The 24255-nt window shown below is 61.2% G+C and overlaps 1 protein-coding gene across 5 annotated transcripts in view; it reads right to left on the minus strand.

Annotated features, from left to right (window-relative positions):
* Nucleotides 1-6: 6 nt before the first annotated feature.
* The window catches only part of SPNS3 (SPNS lysolipid transporter 3, sphingosine-1-phosphate (putative)), a 34975-nt gene continuing 10726 nt past the window's right edge, over nt 7-24255 (minus strand). Inside the window, exons 8-11 of one of the 5 annotated variants that reach the window (XM_081805926.1) lie at nt 20992-21181; nt 2066-2116; nt 1789-1960; nt 7-943 (exon numbers count right to left, since the gene is read on the minus strand). In XM_081805926.1, coding sequence (XP_081662052.1) covers nt 870-943; nt 1789-1960; nt 2066-2116; nt 20992-21181 — 487 coding nt within the window. In that variant the 3' untranslated portion in view covers nt 7-869. Of the gene's footprint in view, nt 1961-2017; nt 2117-15576; nt 20595-20991; nt 21182-24255 lie in introns of those variants that run through there. The other 4 variants (XM_081805925.1, XM_081805924.1, XM_081805923.1 and 1 more) reach the window with 4 other exon arrangements.

The following is a 24255-nucleotide window of genomic DNA, read 5'->3' on the forward strand; positions in this document are numbered from 1 at the left end:
TGTTTTATGCGCTCCAAGGGTCAGATTGTGGGTGGAGGGGCTGGTCAGCTTGGCAGTGGCCACTCCTGAGGAAGGGCTGGGGATGGGGGAGCTGAGCTGGGGGGCCCAGCTCCCAGAGCTTGTCTGTCCGGCAGTAGGGGCAGGGAGGCAGGGTCAGGAGGTGAGCGTGAGTCTGCTGCTGGGAGGCAGGCCCCTGCTGGCCAGGCACCAGGGCAGGGGGAGAGAAGCTGGTGCTCACGGGGCAGAAAGAACACGCCTCCCCACTGCTGCCCGCCTGGAAGCTGTTGGTCTCCTGCCGCGCCCAGCTGCGCTGAACCCAGTGGCAACCGCGAGGCCCGCAGAGCCAGCCCGCCCCAGGCGCTGTGCCGGGGTCGGAGCATGAGCAGTGGGCAGGGACCAGGCTGTGAGCCCCCTCCCCCGCGTGGTCCCAGGGCAGCTGAGTCTGTGGGGGACCCGACGCCCTTCCTCCTCCAGGAGCTTGAAGCCACATGGGCAGCAGAGTGAAACCTCCCTCAAGACTATCGGATGCCCCCCTTTTGTTCAGAGGGTGACCCTGGCAAAGGGGTGTCCTGTGCCCTCCTGCCCTGCAGAGCGAGGGGTCCAGGGTGGGGAGCGGCCCTGCAGCCCTCGCCCGGGCTGCCCTCCTCTTCCTCTCCGGCCCCCACTCCCAGCAGAGAGTGCGGACAGCTCAGTCCCCAGCCCGGCCTCAGGCACGCCCGGCTCTCCAGCTGGGAGTGAAGCAGTGGCAGGTGCAGCTCGGCCGGGGTCCCGGAGCCAAGGCCAAACGGGGACAGAGGCGCTGAGGCTGCCGGGGCTGGCGGGAGGGCTGCGGCAGGCGAGTGGGACCTCCTCGCGGGGGCGCGGGGGCCTCAGGGGTCCTCGGCAGCAGCACACATGCTGGAAAGCAGGACTCGGCTCTCCGTGTCCTCGCTGCCAGGGGTCCCTGCGGGAGGAAAGATGCTCAGCCAGCCCGAAAGGAGGCAGAAGGTGCCTTGGGACCGGGCTGGGAAACCCCTCACATCTGCTGTCAGAATGAGCTCCAGATGCCACCCCTTCTCCTTACCTTCAAGGCCGCCCCAAGGTCCCAGCCCCACCGCTTCCCCTGGTGGTGCGGAGCCTCTGGTGGCCCCCTGCCTCCACGCTGACCCCCCCAGTCTGTTCTGCACACAGCAACCACACTATACAGCTTTTCGCACTGTAAATAGAACACGTTGGGGCCCGTGTGCAGGAAACGACACAGCCTCAAAGTTGAGGCCACGGTCCCTACAAGGCCCCCAGGTGCCCGCTCCGGCCTCATCCCTACCACTGCCCCCCTCGCTCCCGCTCCAGCCACGCCAGCCACGTGACCTCAGGGCCTTTGCACTGGCTGGCTGTGTGCCTGGAGCCCCTTCCCCCAGATAGCCGCATGGCTCACTGCCTCACCTCCTCCAAACCTCTGCTCCAATGTGCCCTGTGCAGCGAGGACCTCTAGGACAAGCCTTTCAACAGCTGCAGGCTGCCCCCATGTTTTCCCGTCCCCCCGGCCTACTTTACACCTCGCCGTAGCGCTGATCACCTTGCACGTACTCTATCTTTTGCTCTTCCTGTTTCTTGTCGGTCTCTATCTCCTAGAGCATCCCAGGTGTTCACCCCCCTGCATCTGGCACATAGTGGGGGGTGGGGTGGGTAATGACCACTTTTGAATGAATGAACAGATTAACAAATCAGCAGGCTCTGGGGGTGGCCCGTGCTCCCCGCTCCTGTGAGGCTCAGCCCCGAGCCTGGCCGAGGGGGGAGGGCTGGGCGTACCTGTGCCCGGCTGCCGGGCCCTGGCCTGGTCCCTCTCCAGCCGCAGCGCGGTTAGCAGGAAGCAACCGCCGCCCAGGGCGATGACGAAGGTGCAGCACAGGAAGCTCTGCTGAAGGCTGAGGAAGGACTGCAGGTAGGAGTCGGGGCGCCCGGCCCTCAGGGTGCTGGAGATCTGCAGAGAGAGGCTGCGTCTGCCAGGCCCGCCCGACCAGCCGGCAGCCACCCTTACAAGGCCAGTGAGGTAAGGGCTGCCGGCGTCCCCCAGGATGTGGCCCACCGTGATCTGAAGCGCCTCTGCTGTCCCTCGGCACCGGGGCACCACCACAGACTGCAAAACACAGGAGTATCAGGGGAGCTCCCCAAGAAAGGGCAGAGCGCGGGCGCCCCTCGTTCCCACCTCCTGCTCCCCGCTGGGACCGCCCGGAGCTGGGGCAGGCTGGCCAAGCCAGTGGGATGGAAGGGGGTCAGCGACGCCCCACCAGTGGAACGTCAGGCTCCTCCAAGGGGTGGGGGAGCCACGGCCCCAGATGAGGGCCCCCCTCTCGAGGGCTTGCTCTGGGACCGGGCAGGGACCAGGCAGGGCTGTGACTGCAGGGACGGAGGCGGGAGTGCAGGCCAGCGTGGGCATGGATGCCCGGACGCGGGGCACAGAGGGCTCGGCCCTTCTCTCAGGAAGTTCAAGCCCCACTGGGCAGAGACCAGAGGCAGCCTTCCTGGAGAGACCCCCATGAGCCCTGGAAGAGGGTATGAGTTCTGGAGTCAGAGCGTCTGGGTTCCAATCCCAGACCCCCCACTCACTAGCTGAGTGACTTCAGTGTCTGCGTCCCCCAATGGGGATAATTACAGGACCTACTGGGGGGATATGTTCATTATCATTCTTCATGCAGACAGCAGACCGAAATAATGCCCTGTGACCCCAGGAGGCAGAACACTTGCAGACCCTTCTGCCTGGCCAGCCTGCCCCGCTCCGGTCCAGCCGGAGCATCCCTATTTGTCCTTCAGGACTGACCCTCCCAGAGTTCGGGTGCCTGCCCTACAGCCCGTGTGCACCCCACCTGAACGTGCACCCCCCACACTGGAAGGTCCCTCCATTGTCCTCCCCCCACACACACCGTCTGGGCAGCAAGGCCCCTTTCGGACTTCTCTCGAGCTCCCTGGGGCACAACGGGGCGCCAGGCCCAGAGAGGACTAGCCTAAAGTCCGCCCAGCAGACAAGTCCAGTAGAACCAGCCAGAAGCCAGGCTTGCCGCAAGGGAGGGGTTCAAGCAGCGGCCTCACAGTCCCAAAGGGGGGGCTCATCCCCAAGACCTAGGTGTCCATAACCTGAACCCAGCAGAGATTAACAACTGGAATGTATTAAATGCTTCCCATATGCATTTTATAGATCTCACATATACATTTTCTTTATCCACTCAAGCACCCCAAGAGGGAGGCATGATTATTATCCCCGGGTCACAGATGAGGGAACTCTCCCCAGGGAGGGTGGGTCCCCTCTGCAGGGTCACCCCGCAGGAAATAGCAGGACTGGGATTTGACCCCGGGCCTGCTCCTCCAGGATGTGTTACAAGCGAGGAGGAGCCTGTCCTGAGATGCTGTGTGTCTGCTATAGAATGCTTGGAAGACAGAAGGGCAAGCTCACCCCCGCCCTGCACGCGGACGACTGGCAGAGAGAGAGGGACGGGCGTTCCAGGGGGGGAGCAGAGTGAGCAGAGGTGTGGAGGCAGGAGCCCAGCACCTGGGGGTCACAAGACAGGCCGGTGAGACTGTGCAGTGGGGGTCCCAGGTCAGACACTGAGCCACTCTGTCCAGGCGGCGAGAGAAGCTGGACCTGCCCCCCTCACTGGGACCTGCCAACAGGCCAGAGAAGGAGCTGAGCTTGGCTTTGCACCAGCCCCGCGTGCCTCCTTCTTGCCCCATAATTACGTGATTATGCACCGCTGGTTCTGGAGGGTGGGCGCAGGAGAAGTCCATGTCGGCTGCTTAGACCCTCAGAGTCAGGTCCCTTCCACGCCCCCAGGAAGTGCTGGGCCCAGACCAGGTTCTGCTGCCAGGGGCTGGAGCTGTGGGTCCCCAACCTGTTCCGTTGCGTTGGCTCCATGTAGCCCGGGGGGGCCAAAGCTGGTAATTTTAGAAGTTAGAGGCTTTGGGTTCCTAAAACCGCAGGCCCACTCTATTCTGAGACAAAGCACCTCTGTTTCTGACTCTCCTTTCTCAGAAGAGCTGTTCCCTTTTTAGTATGGGACATAACCCGCGCCAACCAAGGGCCCGCAGAACGTCGGAGCGGCGACCACCAGGTATGGACTCCCTGGCAGCCCGCCTCCTGCACTCCCCACTCAGCCCTCACACCCCGCTGCACTGGGGAGGGTGGGACTGACGGGTGGGCAGAGCAGGGAAGCACTGAGACTACTAGGGCCCAGGAAGAACAGGAGGGTGATGCCCTCAGGGGGGCCAGGGGAGCTCTGCGCAGGAGGAACCCAGCGGACAGACCTGACCTGGGAGAGCAGGTGAGTTCCACTTCTGCTCTAGTCCCTGATGCTGGCAGTGGGAAGGTTGGCTCCAGGCCGCCCTCATGGGGCCCAGACACACAGGGGGCTTGTGAGACAGCTGGAGACGGCATCAGTCAGGGGGCGCAGGGAGCTCAGCCTGGGGGGACACGATCCCAGCCTCCCCTGGAGCAGGACCCTCCAAGGGGTCTGCCTCCGGAGGGCTGGGAGGGGGTGCTGGAGGTGGGCTAGAGGGCCTTGGCTGTGAGGGAGCCAGACCCTTTTCCTCAGTGAGCCTTCAGAGGCAGGGGCTTCTTGGGGTTCAGGGAGTGAGCCTCCCGTCAGAGGGGTATGGGATCAAGGACAGAGCCTGCAGGGGGTTCGCGGACTGGGGAGCCGGCTGCGCTAGACCAGTGTTCTCCGGGGGTGCTCTGAGGAGCGTCCATATCGGGACCACGTGGGAAGTTCATGAGAAAGGCACACCGTTGGACGCCCGCAGAGACCCACTGAGGCAGACTCTGAGGAAGCAGAGTTTGTTACAAGCTCCCCAAACCTGGTTCCTACGCTCACTGAGTGCGAGAGCCCCTGGACCAGACAGCTTTTGCAGTCTCTTCCCCAGAGAGAGTCTGGGTTCTCCTTGTGGATCAGAGGGCCAGAGAGAACGGTGTCCCTCGCAGCCTGATGTGGGCCGTGCAGCCGCCACCGACCCCTTGGGACTGTGCCCAGTGCAGGGCCTCCTGGCTCCCGGGCCCTCCCGGGCCTCAGGAGCTGGGGCCTCCTGCACTCCTGTGCCCCCACACGCTTCCTGGCTGGATCCCGCCCCCGTAGACCCCTCTCTGCGGTCCTGCCCGCCTGTCCCTGGGGTGCCTCACTGCTGGAAACCAACACCAGCTTCCAGCGACCCTCCGGGGCTCCCGCTACCACCCGCCCTCCGTCCACACAGCTGCTTGCCCTCCGAGCCGCTGTCACCTCCCACGCCTGCCCCTCCGCGGCACACACCCCGTCCCCCACCTGCATTTGGCCCAAGACCACTTCCTCCTGGAGCCTCCCCACTTTCTCTGTGGGACGACTGAGCTCCAAGGACCACAAGGATTGGTCCAGCTCCGACCACCAAAGGCTCTAAAGGCAATCTTTCACTGAGGGGCTTCCGGAGGGAGGAAGGGGGTGCAGAAAGCCTTCCTGGGATGGAGAGACTTGCTGCCTCCAAGCCAGGGGAGGACCCCAGGGAAGGCCTGGTCGGCCGGACAGCTCCCCAGCCGGACCGCATGGGTCAGACCGCGGCTGGCTGCCCTGTCCCCCCGCGACAGCTCTACAGAGGTCCTGCCAGGTTAATCATTCTTGCAAACACAGACACTGGGGGGACACGGCCGCGTCCTCGCACATCTGTGGGGCTGCCGTGTGGAAAGGGGGCAGCGTCATGGGGGCTGGAGGAAGATGCGGGGGCGGGTTTCAGCTCCAGTTGGACGTCGGAGATGCCGGGTCGGGGGTGGTTAAGCTCCCCGTGCCCAACAGTGCGCAACCCCAGGGGAGACGTTTGCTGGCACGTTCCCGTCTACTGAGGGCTCTCCTACAGGCCTCCTGGCTCACCCTGCCAGGCTGGTTATGATCGCTCCTTTTTATAGACCAGGAAACTGAGGCCCAGGGCCATTCATCGGATCTGTGGCCGAGTGGTCCTCGGGCTGGAGGGAGGAGCCCTGCAGCTGATACGCCCCCGGGGCGTCAAAGGGCAGCACTGTCTACACCGGCTGAGCCTGGGCCATGGGGTGCGGGGCAGAAGTCTAGGCAGGGAGTGAGCATCCCGTCAACGGCAGTATTCGAGTAGGCCTCGATGGCCCTTTCAAACTCAGCTTTGAGGGCGCAGGCGTCCTTTGGGAGCCAGGAGGCGAGAAGGGCGAGAGCCCTGTGAGGAGCCCCGGCCGGCACCCTTGTCATTTCATGCCCACAGTAACCCCCAAGTATTTCACCCCGTTGTTCCCACAGGGAAACTGAGGCCCAGAGCCACAGAGTGACTTGCCCAGGTCACACGCAGCTAGGAAGTGGCAGAAGCAGGGCTGAAGTCCAGGTGTGGGCCAAGCCCTGGCACCGGTCACCTCAGAACGCTGTCAGCCCATCGCCAGCCTCCCTGGCTCTCCTGTGCACAGGGCTGGGCTATGCCAGCCTTCCAGGAGGCCGGAGGAGGCCCGTGGGGGTCTCCGGGTCCCAGGTCCTGTGTTACCCACAGGGCACAGCTCACTAGTGTCCAAAGTCCTCCCCTGACATCTCCTGGAGGGAGGCAGGGAGGCTGGGCGGAGAGCGTGAGGCTCAGACAGGCCACGCCAGACTCTAGACATACCACAGTCACGTGGCTGAGCCAGCACCAGGCCTCGTTATAGCCCGAGCTGGCCCCTTGCCGGGCAGCCTGGACCCACCTGGCTCAGTGGCTATAACCCTGAAGTCCCACATCCCCATCCACACACCCAGAGCCTAGGCCAAAGAGCCTGCTTGCTGAGAAGTGTAGTCAAGGAAGAGGGGGTGCTTGAGATGGGGCCTGGGCTCCTGTTCTGGCTCGGTGCCTTTGCATGCTGTGTGACCTTGGTCCGGGCACCTGCCCTCTCTGAGCCTCCATCTGCTCATCAGCAAAATGGAGGTGACGGTCCGAGGATATGTTTGAGAGTATCAGGATGACCTTGCTCCCCTACCCCATGGTCTCAGAAACCCCTCCCAGCCCTGAGCCAGACAGACTCCAGCTCCCTCCGCTCAAGAGGCCCCAGGACCAGCCCCCCCACACCTACCAGCGGATGTCAGCAACCACCGCCCAGTTGCAGGACAGAAGCAGCTCCCCGAGGGCCAGGAACACCTGTGGACAAGGACGCCAGTCACTGACCCCTCCCTGCATTCTCTTCCCGCCTGCAGGGAGAAAGGGGCCGACAGGATTTGATTCGCTGGGGTAGGCGAGGCCTGAACTGTTTCTTCAGTTCCAGCAGCCTGGGTGGGCGTTCCGGTCTGGGCAGGCTGGTGGCCATGACCCGGAGGAGAGGGCCAGGCCCCCAGGCCCCCAGGCCCAGGCCTTGAGGTCCCTCCTGGGGCCCAGTAGGAGGGCAGTCAGGACTTCCAGGCCTGTCCAGAGCGCCTCCCCCCCATCCTGGCACCTGCGGGGCTGGCATAACCTTGTGTGCCCGGTCCCGCCCTGCCCCGTGCCTGCCAGAGACTAGGGGCCACCGTGGACCTGTCTCGCCCAGTCCCTGAGCCCCCTGCCTCATGCCAGGGGATTAGGACAATCCTCATTCCACTCACTCAGGAAGAGCTTAATGAAGCAGCAAGAAGGGGGAAAAAAGTCATTTCTCAGAGCCTCCAAGAGCTTATTGCTGGAGTGGAATTAGTCATTCCTGGAGTCACGGGGCTGTGCCCGGGTCAGCCCGGGCTCTGGTTCCCAAAGGCCTGCGAACACCCAGGGCAGAGGAAGGGAAGGAGCCTGCTCCTCCCAGGCACCAGCACGTCCACCCTCTCGGCCACCCCGCCGGCGAGGGTCATGACACCCACCTCCCAGGCCCGCACACCCTCATCCCTGCTGCTGGCCCCATGCAAGATGAGGCCGGCAGAGGGGAGTCAGAGGGAAGCCCAGGATGGGGAGGCCTCGGGTGGAGGTGGCGCTAAGCCCAGCCCAGAGGGAGGGGCAGGGCCCAGCCCGAAGAGCCCCCAGGAGGCAGGCAGCTGGGATATGGGCCCCCTGTGCTGGGGGGCAGGGGCGTGAGCTCCCTCCGTGCGACCAGCCCCCCACCCTCTGCCCAGACTGGGGAACTCTGCGGCCCAGGGCTGGGCATCCATGGGGTGGGAATCGGGGAGTTGCTGGGGCAGGTCTCAGGTGGCCGCAGACCCACATTCCAGCCCGACAGGGTCTGCCACCCCGGCCTCCTGGGGCCACAAGAAAGCCGGGCCGCCCTCCCCGCCCTCCCCGCCCCTGGACAGCCGTCGGTCGCTCCTCACACCCGGCACCCTGGGCCGAGGAGCTGGTCTCTCCCTGGCTCCCCCACACCCACAGGACGTACTGAAATACACCTTTTCCTTCCTCCAGCTGGAGCGGGGTGGATCCCGACCCCAGAATGGAGCCCGCAGGCGGAGGCCACAGCCACAGGCTGCCGGGGATGCCAGGTTTCCTGAGACACACCTGGAAACCACCCGGTCATCAATCCTCCACGCGCGGCTTCGCGGGGTGAAGGCCGGGCTGGGAGCGGCCACCTCCTGGCCCTGTAATTACAGAGGCTCCCGAAGCGCCAGGAGGGCTCTCCCACAAAGGGGTGGGCCACCCTCGGCCTCAGCTATGCCCTCCGCGGGCCACGTGCAACTGGGTCTCGGAGCTTGGGGCTCCCGTGGCCAACACGGACTCCAGCAAACACCCACCTGAAAGGGCCCCGGTTTGGGGCCGAGTCCCCTCGAGGGATGTAGCTGGCTGTTCACAGCCCCGGGCTCCTCCTGGACGCCCTCCTGTGCCCAGAGGACCAGCCGGTCCCCGAGCCCTGTCTCTCCTCCTGCCGGCCAGGACAGCCGCGGCAGCCAGGACAGACCCCAGGACAGGCTGCCCCCAGCAAGCTGTCTGGGAAAGCCTGCTACACCTGGCCACTGGGGCTGCACACGGGGGTGGGGGCTCCCACGTGCTTGTGGTCCGTTCCCACCCTAACGTCGCTCAGCTCCGCCCCCTCCTCCGGCCGCCGCTGCTGGCCTGGTCCAGGCCTCCCCTCTCCTCCTCACCGGTTCCCAGGCCTCCCAACACCAGCCCCCAAGGGGACTTCCGAGTGGGAGGTCTGACTCTGCCCTTGTCCCCTTAGCGGCTTGTCCCCTTAGCGCCTTGCATGCTTCCCTGCACCCTGACTTCGTTCCCCGGGTGAGAGGGCCTGGGAACGCTGCCTGGAGCCTGAGAAACGGGGAGCCCCTCAGCCCCTGGCCTTTTCCTTTCAGACCCAAGAGGATTTCCCCCTCGAGCTGGGGCAGTGAGGGTGAATGTCCCTGGCCTTAGTCACCCCGGCCAGAGACACACGCGCCTACACTCTAAGCGCCTCCCGTGACTCACGCACATGTGCTCACACACTGCAGCCACACAAGTGTGCACAGAATCCCCACGCATGTGCACACGCAACTCACACCACACGTACATGCACGTGAGCCAACAGGGATGACTTCCAAAGCACCACCACGCGTGGCTGGGGTGAATGCATGGGTACGCGCGTGTTCTGGCGGCCTCGCAGACGTGTGCGCACCTTGCACACACCTCTCCGGGCGCACACACAGGGGGGCTTGGGGGGGAGGCAGACCCCTGTGGCGGGGAGGGGCCAGTCTTCCAGGCGGCAGTAACTGAGCTCAGAACCGCGAGGACTGGATCCTAGGCCTCCCTCGGATCGACTCCATGCCCCGTGTGGCTAAGCCGCTCAGGACAGGCCCCAGGCACACACTGGCTGCCAGCAAGCTACCAGGCCGGCTGGCACACTTTGCCCCTGGGCCTGCCAACCGGTAATTGCAGGGACTGGCGTCAGGGCGCGAGGGCACCGCTCAGTTCCCGGGGTCTGGCAGTGGCCCCGGCAACCTGGGAGGCAGGCAGGTGGGGAGCGAGGCAGCGAGGAGGCTGAGTTCTGCCGTCCTCCTGGAAAACTCAGCAGACTGCAGCCTCTCTGGGTGGGTGTTGCTGCCTGTCCAAGAAGAGACACCTGCTAGATCCTGGCAGGGAGCTATAGCCCTCAGAGCAAGGGCGGGTGGTCCCTCTTGGTCCCTCCCAGGCAGCCCCTGGCCAGGCTGGCTACTCCAGTTCAAGATGCAAGCGAAAGAGAAGTCCCCCAAGGGCCAAGTTGTAGGACAGCCCCCCAGAGCTGGGGCACCTGCCCAGCCCAGCTGTCTGGGCCGCCCCAGGGGCCAGAGAATCCTTGCTGACCCTGCCCGCCTCCTCCGAGTCCCCCGGGGGTGGTCAGCCGGGCAGATACTCCCATCCCTGGTCCTTGCTTAGGAGTCCCCGGGGCTGAGGAGGGCAGCGTCCCCTCCCTGAGGGAAAGGCCTTGGTGAGAGCTGGCTCTCCTGGGCGGGCAGAGACTCAGAGTTAGGGTCTCGTTTGGGCTGGAAGGGGCCTTACACATCATCTGGGGCAACTCCTCTGTAAAGACAGAGGGTTGGACTGCATCGCAGGCTTCCCTTCCCCCCAAAAGCAAAAAACAGTAAGTCAGGGGCGCCTGGGTGGCTCAGTCAGTTAAGCGACTGCCTTCGGCTCAGGTCATGATTCTGGAATCCCAGGATCGAGTCCCACATCGGGCTCCTTGCTCAGCGAGGAGTCTGCTTCTCCCTCTGACCCTCCCCACCTCATGCTTTCTCTCTCTCTCAAATAAATAAATAAAATCTTTAAAAAAAAAACAGTAAGTCAGAAAAAATATGTTTTTCACCAAAGAAAAGAACAAAACCTAATGAGACAAACATTACATAATTCTGGAGTACAGAACTTCTCAGTCTCCCCAGAGCCACCACAGTTGGAAGAAAGTGAACTGAGTAGCGGTCCTTTGTTCCCACCCCTAACTGGGAACCAGTGGGGAGGCTGCTGGGGAGAAATGGGGAAAAGTGGAGAAGATGAGCAATGACCCCTTACGGATTTCACTCGAGGCCAGAGGGGCTCACCGGGAAGGTAAGTAGGAGGATCCTGTGTGCACCAGAGTCTTTACTTACCCCCCAGAGGATGGCAGGGCCCAGGGCTCTAACAAAGACTCCCCACTGCCTGACTGGAGCCCCAATGCGCAGCCCCAGTGAGGGGGGAATGGCCCCAGGGAAGGCTGGGAGAGCCTCTCCGCGGTGTTGAAGCAAGTTCAGCATCGGAGCAGAGCCGCTCACGCCCAGGCTCGGCACAGAGGACAGAGAGGAACGAGAAGGGCAGAGAAGACTGGGACTCCCTTATCGATAGACCCAGCTAGCCCCTTCCCAGCCAGCACGTGGAAGGCGTGAGCTGCCGGGAGACAGAGGCCCACGCAGCAAGCACCTGCGGCCAGGAACGGAGGCCCTCAACCAACGATGCACAAGGGTCTGAGAGCTGCCAACAACCACCCATGAGCATGGTCGTGGATCCCGCCCCGTCAGGCCTTCAGATGACACCGCAGACCCTGGGCCAGCACCCACCCCAGCCTGGGAGAGATCGTGAAGTAGAGGGCCCAGCCGGGTCCAGCCCAGCACCTGACCCCCAGAGGCTGTGAGACAGCATGTGTGTTTTGTCTTAAACTGCTAAATTTGGGGGTGATTTGTTACACAACACAAGATAACTAATATGCTGGCTGAGCCATTGAATTTCAAGAATAAATAATGAAATCTTCAGGTATCCAGATGGGGAAAATGAGTCAACATTAAGGATTTTTTTAAACATTAGGCTAACTAGGGGCGCCTGGGTGGCTCAGTTGGTTAAGTGTCTGACTCTCGATTTCAGCTCCCATCATGATCTCAGGGTCATGGGATCAAGGCCCGCGTGGGGCTCCATGCTCAGTGGGAGTCTGCTTGGATATTCTCTCCTTCTGCCCCTTCCTCCAGTCATGCTCACGCTCGCTCTCTCTCTCTCAAATAAATAAAATCTTAAAAAAAAAAAAAAACATTAGGCTAACTTTATCCTCCACAGCAATATTTGATACTAAAAGACAACAGAAGAAATGCAGAGCAACAGGGAAGGAAACTGTGATCCAAGAGTATCAGACCCAGTTAGATGTCGTTCAAGGGAAGAGTCCAAGAGAAGACAGCCTCACAGACGAACGGACCGAAGGAGCAGTCTCTCTAGCTATAAACTGCTTCACCCCAGAATCCACCCAGGTAGGAGCTGAACCCAAACGAAGACCAGGAACGGAGGTTGGTGGGTGCTGAACCCATTCAACCTGGGACTCCCCCAAACATCTGTGAGTGTCATGCTTGGACTGTGGGGGTTGTAATCCAGCAAAAGTGAAAATAATCACATCACATGAACCGGGAGCCTGTGGAGAGAAGATGGGAGACAGAGAGAAGGCAGGTGCTCTCTTTCAAGGTCAGGATTCACCACTAAGTCCAAAATCTTAAAATTAATTTGAACTTAAGGGGCGCCTGGGTGGCTCAGTCGTTGGGCGTCTGCCTTCGGCTCAGGTCATGATCCCGGGGTCCTGGGATCGAGCCCTGCATCGGCTCCCTGTTCAGCGGGAAGCCTGCTTCTCTCTCTCCCACTGGCCCTGCTTGTGTTCTCTCTCTCGCTGTGTCTCTCTCTGTCAAATAAATAAGTAAAATCTTTAAAAAAAAAATTAATTTGAACTTAAACAATCCCTTTTACTTTGCTTCAATTTCTTCAGGTAATTCATATAAATTAACTAAATGTATGATTCAATTTATGGGAAATATCCAGAATGAACAAATCTATAAGGACAAAAAGTGGATTAGTGGTTACCCAGGGCTGGGGTAGGGGTGGCTTGGGGAAACGGGAAGGGACTGATTAACAGATGTGAAACTTCCTTTAGGGGTGATAAAAATGTTCCAAAATTGATGTGATGATTGCACAGCTCTGAATATACTAAGAGCCAATGAACTGTTCGCTTTGAAGGGGCGAATGGTATGGGCCGTGAATTACATCTCAATAAATCTGGTTTTAAAATTACACTACTATATGACCTCATTCTAACAAAAATATTTATGGAAACACAAATTGGTGTACATCTACAGAGACACATATGGAATGATGATCACCTAATTAAAAAACAAAAGCAGAAACAAACAGGCCCAGATGCTGAGAGCAGTCAATTCTGGGGATAGGAATGTGGATAACTGTTATTTTCCCCCTTGCGCTTTCCGCTGTGGCGTTTATGTTTTAAGTTTCCCGCAAAGGAAGATACGCATGTGATACAGTGTGGCGAGCTGAACCGTCCGCCCCCTCCGGACCTCGCGGTAGAGCGGAGGGGGGCGCGGTAGAGCGGGAGGCACCCACGCCCTGGCATGGAGCGCTCCGTCCAGCCATGGTCCTCCCCTCTGCGCACGCGCTCCTGGCAACCCCGCTCAGCCTCGCGGCTTCACCTGACCGCCAAGACCGCTCTCCCAAGCTTCAGACTCAAACCTTGACGTCTCCAGCTAATGCCCGAAGAGGCATCTCGAATTATACACGTCGAAAATCGAATTCTTTTTTTTTTTTTTAAAGATTGTATTTATTTATTTGACAGAGAGAGACACAGCGAGAGAGGGAACACAAGCAGGGGGAGTGGGAGAGGGTTAGAAGCAGACTCCTGGCTGAGCAGGGAGCCCAATGCGGGGCTCGATCCCAGGACCCTGGAATCACGACCTGAGCCGAAGGCAGACGCTTAACGGCTGAGCCACCCAGGTGCCCCGGTAACAGATGCCTCTTTAACTATTAATATTCTTTTTTTTTTTTTAGATTTTTTATTTATTTGACAGCGAGAGAGACAGCGAGAGAGGGAACACAAGGAGGGAGAGTGGGAGAGGGAGAAGCAGGCTTCCCGTGGAGCAGGGAGCCCGATGCGGGGCTCGATCCCAGGACGCCGGGATCATGACCTGAGCCGAAGGCAGACAAAGACTGAGCCACCAGGACCCTGGGATCACGACCTGAGCCGAAGGCAGACGCTTAACGACTGAGCCACCCAGGCGCCCCGAAAATCGAATTCTTAATCCCACCCCCTCCGAAACAAAGCACTGCCCCTCCCTCAGTGTCCCGGATTGGTATTTGGCAACGCTGCCTCGGATGGCTTGCCGAAACCCAGGGTCACCCTGGCTCCTCCCCACCCTCCCCCGATACCCAACGCCTAACCCAAACATACCCAGAACCTGACCCCTTCTCCACACTTCCTCCACCCCACCCGGGCCCACGCCGCAAGCAGCTCAAGCCTGTCTTACTGGAAAGCCTCCTCATGGGTTTCCCTGTTTCTGACTTTGTCCTTTCTCACTCTGCCAACAACACGGCCCCTAGAGAGGCCCTGTCAAATCACAGGGAAGACAGTGGCCACACAGTGATCACGCATCTTGGAGTCCACACCCTGCACGGGCACAGTGAACCCGGCCAGCCTGCACCTTGCTCCGACCGACAAGACACGGAGGCGGTGCTGCTGTTCCTGGCCTGGGCCTCGGGAGCCGTGGCAGCCTCCATCCGTGCTTTCCGGGAGCGCTGCCCTGAGACAGCCCTGTGGGAAGGCAGGCCACACAGCAGAGGACACATCCACTCAGAGGAGAACCCAGGAGCCCACAGACAGACAGGAGGGAGGCCAACGTGGATGTCCAGCCCACGCCTTCTTCCAGGTCCAGGCGGCCGCGTGAGTGAGCACAGGCGGAACCCGCCAACCCACTGAATCGTAAGAAATAGCAATTCACTGTTTGGGGGGTGATTTGTTACGCAGCAACAGGTCACTGTTACAAAACCACGAGTCAGATCAGTTCATGTATGTGCTAGAGATCCTGCCATGATTTCCCACTTCTCTCACGCTCGAGGCCTGTTCTGTGGACAGGGCTCTGCACCCCATGGCCGTTGCCTCTGACCTTACGTCCTCTGCTCTTCCCCAGCTCGCCCCGTTCCCACCAGGTTTCCTTAAGCACACAGGCCATGCTCTCCCCCTAGGGTCTCTGCATCGGCTGCTCCCTCCCCACCGTACCCCGATGTCCACCCAGCTCCGCTCCTCACTCTGCTACTGAAGTGTCACCATCTCGGCAAGGCCTCGCTGACCACCTGGCCCGGCCCCGGTCCCTCCTCTTGTCCCCTTTCCCTGCTCTGTTAGTCTCCACAGAACACATTCCCCCCTAATGGTGCATGGCACACGGAGGTGCTCGGGAAGTATCTGATAAGTGAGCGAACGTTTCTGCTCATTCCCAGCCACCTCACCCTGCTGGGCTCTGCACCTTGAGGCCCTCGGGGCCCAACAGGGGTTTGAGGGTGAAGACCCCACTCCAAGGTTTCTCGCTTGTGAGGCCGGAAGAGCAGGTGGGACTAGAAGCCCCCTGAGGGTGGCCCACACCTGTGGGGCTTCATGGCTGGGTGCCCGGAGGAGCCCAGATTATATTTACCCCAAACAGACACTGAATATCCACCTGTTCCCTCAAAAGTGATGCTGTGTAACTTTCAAGGGCAGGTCATAAAAGCAACGTGGTGTCACCGGGCCCTCTCGGGACCCTCGTCGTTGGGGGCCAGCCGCCATGTTTTGAGGAAGCCCCGGCCCCACGGGGAGGTCACGGGCCGCTGTTCTTGCCGACAGCTCCAGCGTCCACCACCTTTGATGGTCCGGCCCTCCCCGCCCCAGCCCCCCCAGTCAACCTCAAGTGGGAAGGAGAGAAGTTATCCCCACCCCCAACCCACCCAAACGGCAAACTCATGAGCAAAACAAGTGTTTTTGTTGTTTTAAAACTGCTGGGTTTCACCACATCCCATAGTGACTAGAACAGGCATGGAAGCTCATTGAGCTCCTCAGGGAAACCGAGAGGTCGGGACTAGCACCCCACGTTACCAAGAACCGGGGCTCAGCAAGGCCAAGCTCTTACCCCGGCTCACACAGCTCGCAGTGCAGATGCAGGAACAATGTCCAGGTCTTCCCGAAGCCTCGATGCCCACGCACTCCCGTCCCGACTCCTGCCCCTCCATCTGGACCACAAAGCCCACCTGAGGCGGGCGGCTGACATTCAGCCGCGTCCTGCGGCCACCGGGCCGGAAATGGTGGAGCCCTTACCCTGGGCTCCGAGTATAAACCCCTTCTCCTCTGAAGGGCAGTAGCTCTGGGAAGGAGGCCAAGGAAGGGGGTGTGAGCCAAGACCCGCTGTGCGTGTCTGGATCCTAATTAACAGCCGAGCAGCCCGCTTCCCCTGCCAAGGGGCCCGGAGGGAGGGACGAGATGGAACGCTCTCTGTGGAGGTGGGCTCCGGGCATGGGCTCCCGGGAAGGCCCCAGAACAAACTTCATGAGCTCAGGGAACCTCACCGCCAGGAAACGTCCAGCACAGCGCGGCCCCTACTTCTAGAAATGTGGGAGCAGGCGCACAACGCTGCCCCAAATCGCTCCTCACGGAGCAGGGGGTCGACATGATGTGCGCACGACGCTTGGTGCCTGGACACACACGCGTGTGCACGCTCATGCACAGACCCGTGAAACAGCACACAGACACGCTCCTACACACCTCACACACACGTGCAGTCCACATACAGCGCAACCACGTGGGCCCACAGAGATGCACACACGCGAGACACACGTGTCCACGCGCGTATCCACGACCTGAATAGATTCACCTTACAGGGCACGCACGCGCACACGGGCCCGCCTTCCCGAGAAGCCAGATCCGTTTCCCCCGGATGGTCAGAGACAGTGCAGGAAGAACCGGCTTGGTTCCTGGAATCTGGGGAAGTGAAGGGGTACATGGACGGACGGACGGACGGACGGAAGAGACCCAAGTGACTCTTCCCCTTCTGAACACAAGTCAATCCCTCAGCCCTCTCCGGACACCCTTTCTGACATCGGCCCCGGACGCCCCCAGACCTGCTGACGGTGCTTCCTGCTGGGCCGCAGCCAGGCCCCACCTGTTAGGTTTGCAGGGGTGACGTTGTGACCCCCAGCTCCAGACTCCACGTCCAAGTCCCCACCAGCACCTCCCACCACTGCGTCCTCCAAACCCGCTGCACCTCTCCCGGGCGGAGAGGTCCCCGCGCCTCCACGTTCTCTCACACCCCACACGGAGTCACCAGGCGTGATCCACCCACGCCTCCCGCCTCCGTGGGGTGGCTCTGGGCCACGCCTCGCAGCCGCGCTGCCCCATCCAGGTCAGGGCAATGGCCTAGCGCCGCCCACGCCTGGGTCCGCAGCAACCAGACCGATCCTACTAAACGTGGGCCGATAACCGAAGAACAATAGAGAAAATCAATAAAGCCAAAATTGGCAGCGAACTGACACCGACCAGGAAGAAAGGACAGGTCACTAAAACAGGGTGGGAGAGGCGCCCGCCTGCCGACCTCGCGGAGACTGGAAGGGGTTACTATGAACAACCGTACACCAACAACTCAGACGCTTACACAAAGGTACACACTCTTAGAAAGCCGCCAACTCTCGAAAGCGACAGAAAAGAAATAAAAAGCCTTAATTGACCTATAACAAGTAAACACCGAGTCAGTAACCACGAAACTTCCCACAAACAAAAGCCCAGAACCAGATGGCTTCCCCTGTGAATTCTAAAAATGTCTAAAGATGAATTAACACAAATCATTCCCAAACTCCTCCCAAAATGAAAGAGGAAGAAGGACTTGTCAGGGCGTTCCGTGGGGTCATCGCCACAGCCCACATCAGCATCTCTGGTGGCGAAGGCGCGGCCAAGACAGGGTCCGCGCCGGGAACGCAAGTCTGGCTAACACAGGACGATCAGTGCACCGTACTGTAAAGGACAAGCCACGTGGGCCCCTCGACAGACCCCCTCACTCAGCCCAAGCCGGTCCCAGCCGACGCATGCAGGCCCCCTGCGACCCCGACCTCCTGTCCTCCCGTCCGTCCCTCCTCACTAAGCACGGGGTTCTTGCGGTTCCTCAGACCCAGCAGGTGTGCATCTGCCCCGGGACCCTAACGACCCACACCAGCCCTCCTGCACCTCCTGCAGGACCACCCACGTCTTCGCCCAACACCGCCTCCTGGGGAGCCCACGGCCGCACAAATCCGCCCCCACACACTCCCAAGCGCTGCATCCTCCGAAACATCCTGGAGCGCACTCCTGTCTTGCCTGCCCGCTGCCTCCCTCGGCGAGGATGTAACCCCCGAAGGACAGAGATGCTTAGTCCTTATCCGCTGCCGTACCTGCCGCAGTTAAACCAGCAGGCCCTCTGCAGGCCCTCGATGTTTGTTGAATGACTGAATGATGTGAATGCCTGGCACTGAGTTTCGGGCCCAGCACTGAGCAAGATGGGAACCGCCCTGGACCTCTGGGCTGGGAGAGCGGTCAGAGCATGAGGAAGACGGCCTGAGAGCACCAGGAGGGGAGCGAGGGTGGGGCCCGGCGGTCAGGGAAGCTCCACGGAGGGACGGGGCGGGGAGGGAACCAGGAGGGGCCTGCCCGGGGGACGCGGCCGTGAGGGCCATCCGGGTAGTTCCCCGAGGGCTTCGAGTGCCAACAGGAGGAGCCGGACTGGGTTCCAGAGGCACCAAGGAGCCCGGGAAGGTCCGCGGTGTCACCGGCCACGTGGGGAAGAGAAACTGCGGTAGGTGAGCAGCAAGGTGAGCAGCCCGGGAGGCGGCTCCTGGCCTGGGTCCTGGAGAAAGACAGAAGGCCTGCGCCACGCCAGGCAGAGGGGACGGGGAGAGGAGCGTGGGCCTGGACGTGGGAGGGTTCTGTGACTGGAGCTGGGCGGGTGGGAAGCAGCCGGGGCCTGGATCTCAAGCCCGAACGACGGTTAGACGTCAGAGGCACAGACGGAAGCACGGAGCGGGCTCCTGCCCAGGAGGTCTGGAAGGTTCCGCGCTGCTCCCGGAAGGCTGGAGCCTGGCCTGGGGGCTCAGTGCCGCTGGTACCCCCCAGGCCCAAACACGAGCCACGGGAAGGAGTGGCTTCCCGGCACCAGAGGCGGGACGCGTCCCGGGCCTGCCCACCGTCCTGCCCCGCAGCCCCTCACCCTTGGCCAGGCCTCGAGAAGAATTTCTGCGGGTGGCTTTGTCAGCCAGGCGCAATGTCACTTCCAGACGAGGCATCCAGCTCTGGAGATGCGCCCGGCTGCAGAGGGGGAGACAGCTGTGTCCCCTAAACACAGCCAAGTAGCCGCCTCCCAGAGCCAACCAAGACCGTGGCAGAAGCAGGGCTGGCAGGGGTCCACGGCCCCAGCCGATGCAGGGACAGGCCCGTGATGGGCCTCCATCTGCCCGCAAGGTCGGGCCCACACAGCCCCCTCTCCGTCTTCCGCTCCCTCCGCCAGGATGTCAGCGGGAACCCCGGCTCTTATTAGTGCCTAGTGTACACCGGGCTCTGCTCCTCCCCCAGGGGCGACAGGGTCAGTACGGCGTCTGTGGGCTGACTCTCCGTTTCGTCTGTCCCACTGTCTGTGTTGCTGTCTCTGGGCCTCAGTCTTCCGATCTGTAAGTGGGGGTGAGAAGCCCTTCCCCGCGAGGGTGCCGTGAGGGCTACGTAGGAGCACGCGCAGAACGCAAGCCAGCAGGGCCTGTCTGCTCTCCAGGGATTTCGGCAGGAGCCCACCCACGGCTGGACACACGAGAGACGCACCGGCCCCGCCCTCAGGCCCCAGGAGAGAAGCGCCCCCACCCCGGCATGTAGAGGGAAGGTTGCGGAGGGTTCATTTGAAGAGTGCGGACGCTGGGGAGGGGCTCCGGGCAGCCCACCCCCAGACTGAGGATGTCAGCGACATGCTGACCTTCCTGCGCCAGAGGGCACCGCGGGGGCACCCCAGCACATCACCCGGGAGCGCGAGGACAAGAGGGCCGAGGCCCATCCTGAGCACACGCAGGGGTCTGACAGACGCCACAGACGGGGAGGGCCCGAGGGTCATGAGAGGGGACCGGTGACAGGGTCCGGGCAGGAAGAGCCGGAGGGGCCACCGCGGAGCCGAGCAGAGGGAAGCCGTGCCATGGAGGCGACAGGGTCACCTGCACCAAGAATCGGACGATGCAAATACCAGAGCTCCTAAACCCACAAAGCGCCCCCGAGCGCAGAGCCAGCCAGAGTCTGGGCCACAGCAAAGCGACTCTGGACTCAGAGAATCCTGCCCCACCTCGGGCTGCCCTCGCCCAGCCTGGAGGGGAGGGCCACCCTGGGAACAGAGCGGAGGTGGGCCGAGCGGGACCAAACCAACCGCAGCTCCCTCTTGCCCCGGTGCCATGTTCTGGGCCTGGACGGAGAGTACTGGGAAGCAGAACCAAAGGCTGGGTTGAAATGGGACCAGGCTTCTTTAGTTCACGAGCGTAACTGAAGATCTGTGGGGTCTGGTCGTGGGTAGGAGACTAGTAAAGCCGTTAGCGATTTGCCTTCTGAGTCCAGCCTGCTCAGGGGCATCTGTATCCGTGACGGGGGACCCCAGGACCTTGGGGCGGCATGGGAGGGGGAGGGGAATCCGTCTGGCAGGGGCAGAATCACGGGTCCCTTCCCCTTGGGTGGGACCATTGGGGCTGGGGTGTGGGGAGCCAGGGACACTGCTGGGCACGTGGGGGGGTGCACACAGCCCCCCCATACGCCACGGTGCCGGAGCCCAAGCATGAGCACAGAATGGTCTGGAAAGGCTCTTGGAGAAGAAGCCTTTGCACTGGGCCTTGCAGAAGCAGAAGGATTCAGATGCCCAGGAGGGAAGGGCGTCCTTGGCAGAGGCTGGGAGGCGTGAGCCTGTGGCTGGCGTGGCCACGCTGTGGCCTGGTTGGCCTGGTCCGCCCTGGTGACAGGATATATGGGATAGTGTCAGACCAGCACTCTACAGTGGCACGGCTGTGGCCGATCTGGGCCTCACTCCCCTCGTCGTACCCTAAGTCTCCTCGAGCTCACAGCATCCTCGAGGAATGACTGAGTCCCACTGTCTCCAACCAAAGTGTTAACCAGCGGCTCAGAGGACACACTCTGGAGTCAGAAAGGCTCAGACTCAAATCCCAGTTCTGTTCCTTCCCAGCTGTGCTACTCCTGGTAAACCTCAACTTACGCATCTGTAAAATGGGCATACCCAATGCTCCCCGGGAGGAGTGATAGACAGAAGTAGAGACCGGGCACAGTATCAGCCCATGTGAACGGGAGCGACACACCAGACCCCCCCCACCACCCCAGGGGCCCTCACTTACATAGGACGCCAGGAGAGTGACCGGGGCCAGGATGAGAGCCAGGTAGAGGCAGGGGGCAGCAATAAGCAGGCTACAGGCACAGATGAGGGGCTCAGCCCGCGGGTTGACCTTCTTGTACCTCCTTGAAGCCTCTGCTCCCAGGACCACCCCAATGATGCCAGTCACCACAGTCAGAATCCCAAAAATCAGGCTGAGGACAAAGAACGGAGCAGGGTTAGTCAGCCAGGTGGGGTCAGCCCTGCCCTGGGGTTCAGCCCCCCGTGCAGGACCGAGTACCTACGGGGAATGTGGCTGTGAGCCCCTCCCCGTCCCTCCGAACCAAGGCTCCTGACCCGTGTACTCCCTCCCCCGTTCCTGCCTCATCCTGGGGACATCACCGGCCATGGGGGTGACCGGCCCAGCATGCCTCACCTCCAGTGAGCTTCTCCAACCTCTCAGCATCCCACCTGGCCCCTCAGAAATCTCAATTGTCCCACTCCGGCCCCAACCTCCTCGCCTTCTTGCCCCCACACGAATGGGAATGGAGACATGGGAACATTTATTTACTGAGCTCCTAGGATCCCCCGGCCCTTATCGAGCTTTGCCCACGCCCTCCTGAACCCCACTGTTCCACATGGTCTTGGCACCCTCTCAAGCTGCCCCCTCCTAACTGCACTCCCAGGCCCTCCTTCAGCTGCACTTGGCCCCCTGCACACCCCCTGGGGAAAGCTGTCCCTCCAGAGCAGACTCCATACGGGTCCCCTGAGGGTGCTTTCTAAAATACAGATCTGCCCGACCCCTGCCGAAAACCCTCCACCGGCTCTCAGACACCCACTGGATTTGTGCCAACCCACTATGATGAACGTGGCCCTTCATGGTCTGACCCTGGTTGACCTCAACCCCCTCCCCCAGCTCCAACCTCTTCTGCCCCCAGACGAGTTTCTGTCCCCACTTCAGACTTTCACTCCTCCATCTGGACACTCTTCACTAGTTTTCCCACCTACCAAACTTCTACCCATCCTTCAAGACCCCTCACAAATATCCCCTCTCTGGAGATGCCTTCCCCTGCTCCTCTGCACATTCCTTCACTCCCTTCGGCTCCCAGAGCACCCTCTGTGTTTCCACCATCAAGGTCGTTCACCAGACTGTGACGTCCTGGAGGACAGACCCCGGCTTCGGCTTACTTTCTTGACTCCATGCTAGCAGCACAGACAAATGTGAGCACACGAGCTCATGCACCCGTCCCAGAACTCCCAGAGCCTGAGCTGGACTCCTGTGTCCTGGAGCTGCCTGCCCTTGCCGCACCCTCACCCTGGGGCTTACCCCAACCACGGAGGGTGTAGTAATAGCTGAGGTGGGTGCAGAACCCCAACACCGGGACTTCTACCTACTCTGTGGCAGGCTGAATAATGCCCCCCAAGGTGCCTGTGTCCTAATCTCTGGAACCTGTGACTGTTACCTTCTACGGCAAAACAGACTTTGTCACTGGGATTACGTTAAGGGTCCATATTCGAGGGGCCCTACAGGCAGCCACCAGCGTCTCTATGAGAGGGAAGCCAAAGGGGACTTGAGACACAGAGGACAAGGCAACAGGACCATGGCTGCAGAGACTGTGGACGTGGCCACAAGCCAGGGCACGCTGCAGCACCCAGAGGGGACAAGGCAGCAGGACGGTCCCCTGGGGACTTGAAGGGGGTGCGGCCTGGCAGAGCTTGGCTCTGGACGCCTGGCCTCGGGACCTCGAACGATTCTGTTGTTCTAAACACCACGTCTGTGCCACCTGCCACGTGAGCCCTAGGACGTCGTTGGCCACACGGGGTCCATGAGGGGCCAGGTCGGAGGACGAGGCTGAAGCTGAGAAAGGGGAACTGACTTGCCCACGGATGCAGAGCCAGCGAGCGCCAAGCGAGAACGTGAGTCCTGTGCCCCCCGTGTGTCCGGGCTGCCGCGGGGCCCCTCCCCCGTGTGTCCGGGCTGCTGTGGGACTTTGAGACCCTGGTCTCTGTCTCCGGGAGGTAACAAGCTAGGAGTAGAGCCAAGACCAACAGCACAATCTCACTGGATGCCCTCCCTCACTCCTTCCCTGATGCTTCCCCTGAGCACCTGCTGTCTACCGGGAGGCCGCAGATGTTCACGTCGCCAGCAGCCCCAGGCGGCTCCAGACGCTCCAGGATGTGGCCCTGGGAACACCAGCTCCGGAGTCAGATGGGTTTGAGGCTGGCTCTGTTGCTTGGACAACTCACTAACCGTTCTGATCTTCCATCTCCTCGTTCCATAATACAGGAACAACAGGGTTCATTATCATAAACCCTCAGAGGGTTTTTCAGGTAAAATGCTCCTTATTCGGGCCTGAACTAACGTGATCGTGATCGCTTAAGAAGTAACCATGGAAGGGCGCCTGGGTGGCTCAGTTGGTTAAGCGACTGCCTTCGGCTCAGGTCATGATCCTGGAGTCACTGGATCGAGTCCCGCATCGGGCTCCCTGCTCGGCGGGGAGTCTGCTTCTCCCTCTGGCCCTCCCCCCTCTCATGTGCTCTCTCTCATTCTCTCTCTCTCAAATAAATAAATAAAAATCTTTAAAAAAAAAAAAAAAAAAAAAAGAAGTAACCATGGAAAAGGGAAGGGAGCTTCAGGCAGAAGGCCCAGCTCAGGCCGAGGCACAGACAAGTGAGAGGGCGTGGGACATTCTGGACATCACGTGAAGCCCCCTCTGGGCTGCAGTGGGGGAGATGGAGACAGAGGGGAGGCCGGGGAGAAGGGGGGAACACAGGTGTCACGCACCACAGCCCGTGTCTCTGAGCCTCGGGGAGCAGGGCCGCAGGGACTGAGGAGCAAGGCGGAGACAAGGAGGAGGAGAAAGGGAGTGACGGGGGCCTGGGGCTGAGCTGGAGAGGTGTCGGCCTGGGCACAGTGCAGGATGAGGTGGGAGCGGGACATTGCCCTCCGCATGGCTGTATCTTCCACCCCAACGTCCTGGCAGCTTTCCCAGGACGCTTGGTGCCCCAGACGAGGCAGAGAACACATGAGTGCAGGTGTGAACTGCCTGAGCCCCGTAAGTGACGAGACATCCCAGTGCCTCAGTTTGCCATCTGTAAAATGGCCTCACGCTGCAGGTCCCATCACCCCACAGGCCCCACAGGCCCCAGAGAAGGCTCACCCCTCTACCACGTGCCTTCCGGACCCCCACAGCAGCCCAAGAGTGGGGAAACTGGCCCAGAGGAGATGAGGCTGCTGGCCTGTGGCCACCCAGAGCCCCAGGAGCTCAGCCAGAGCTGGATCCTGGCC

The sequence above is a fragment of the Leptonychotes weddellii genome, chromosome 15, assembly GCF_054177405.1.
Source record: "Leptonychotes weddellii isolate Sample4059 chromosome 15, ASM5417740v2, whole genome shotgun sequence".
NCBI classification, from domain to species: Eukaryota; Metazoa; Chordata; class Mammalia; order Carnivora; family Phocidae; genus Leptonychotes; species Leptonychotes weddellii.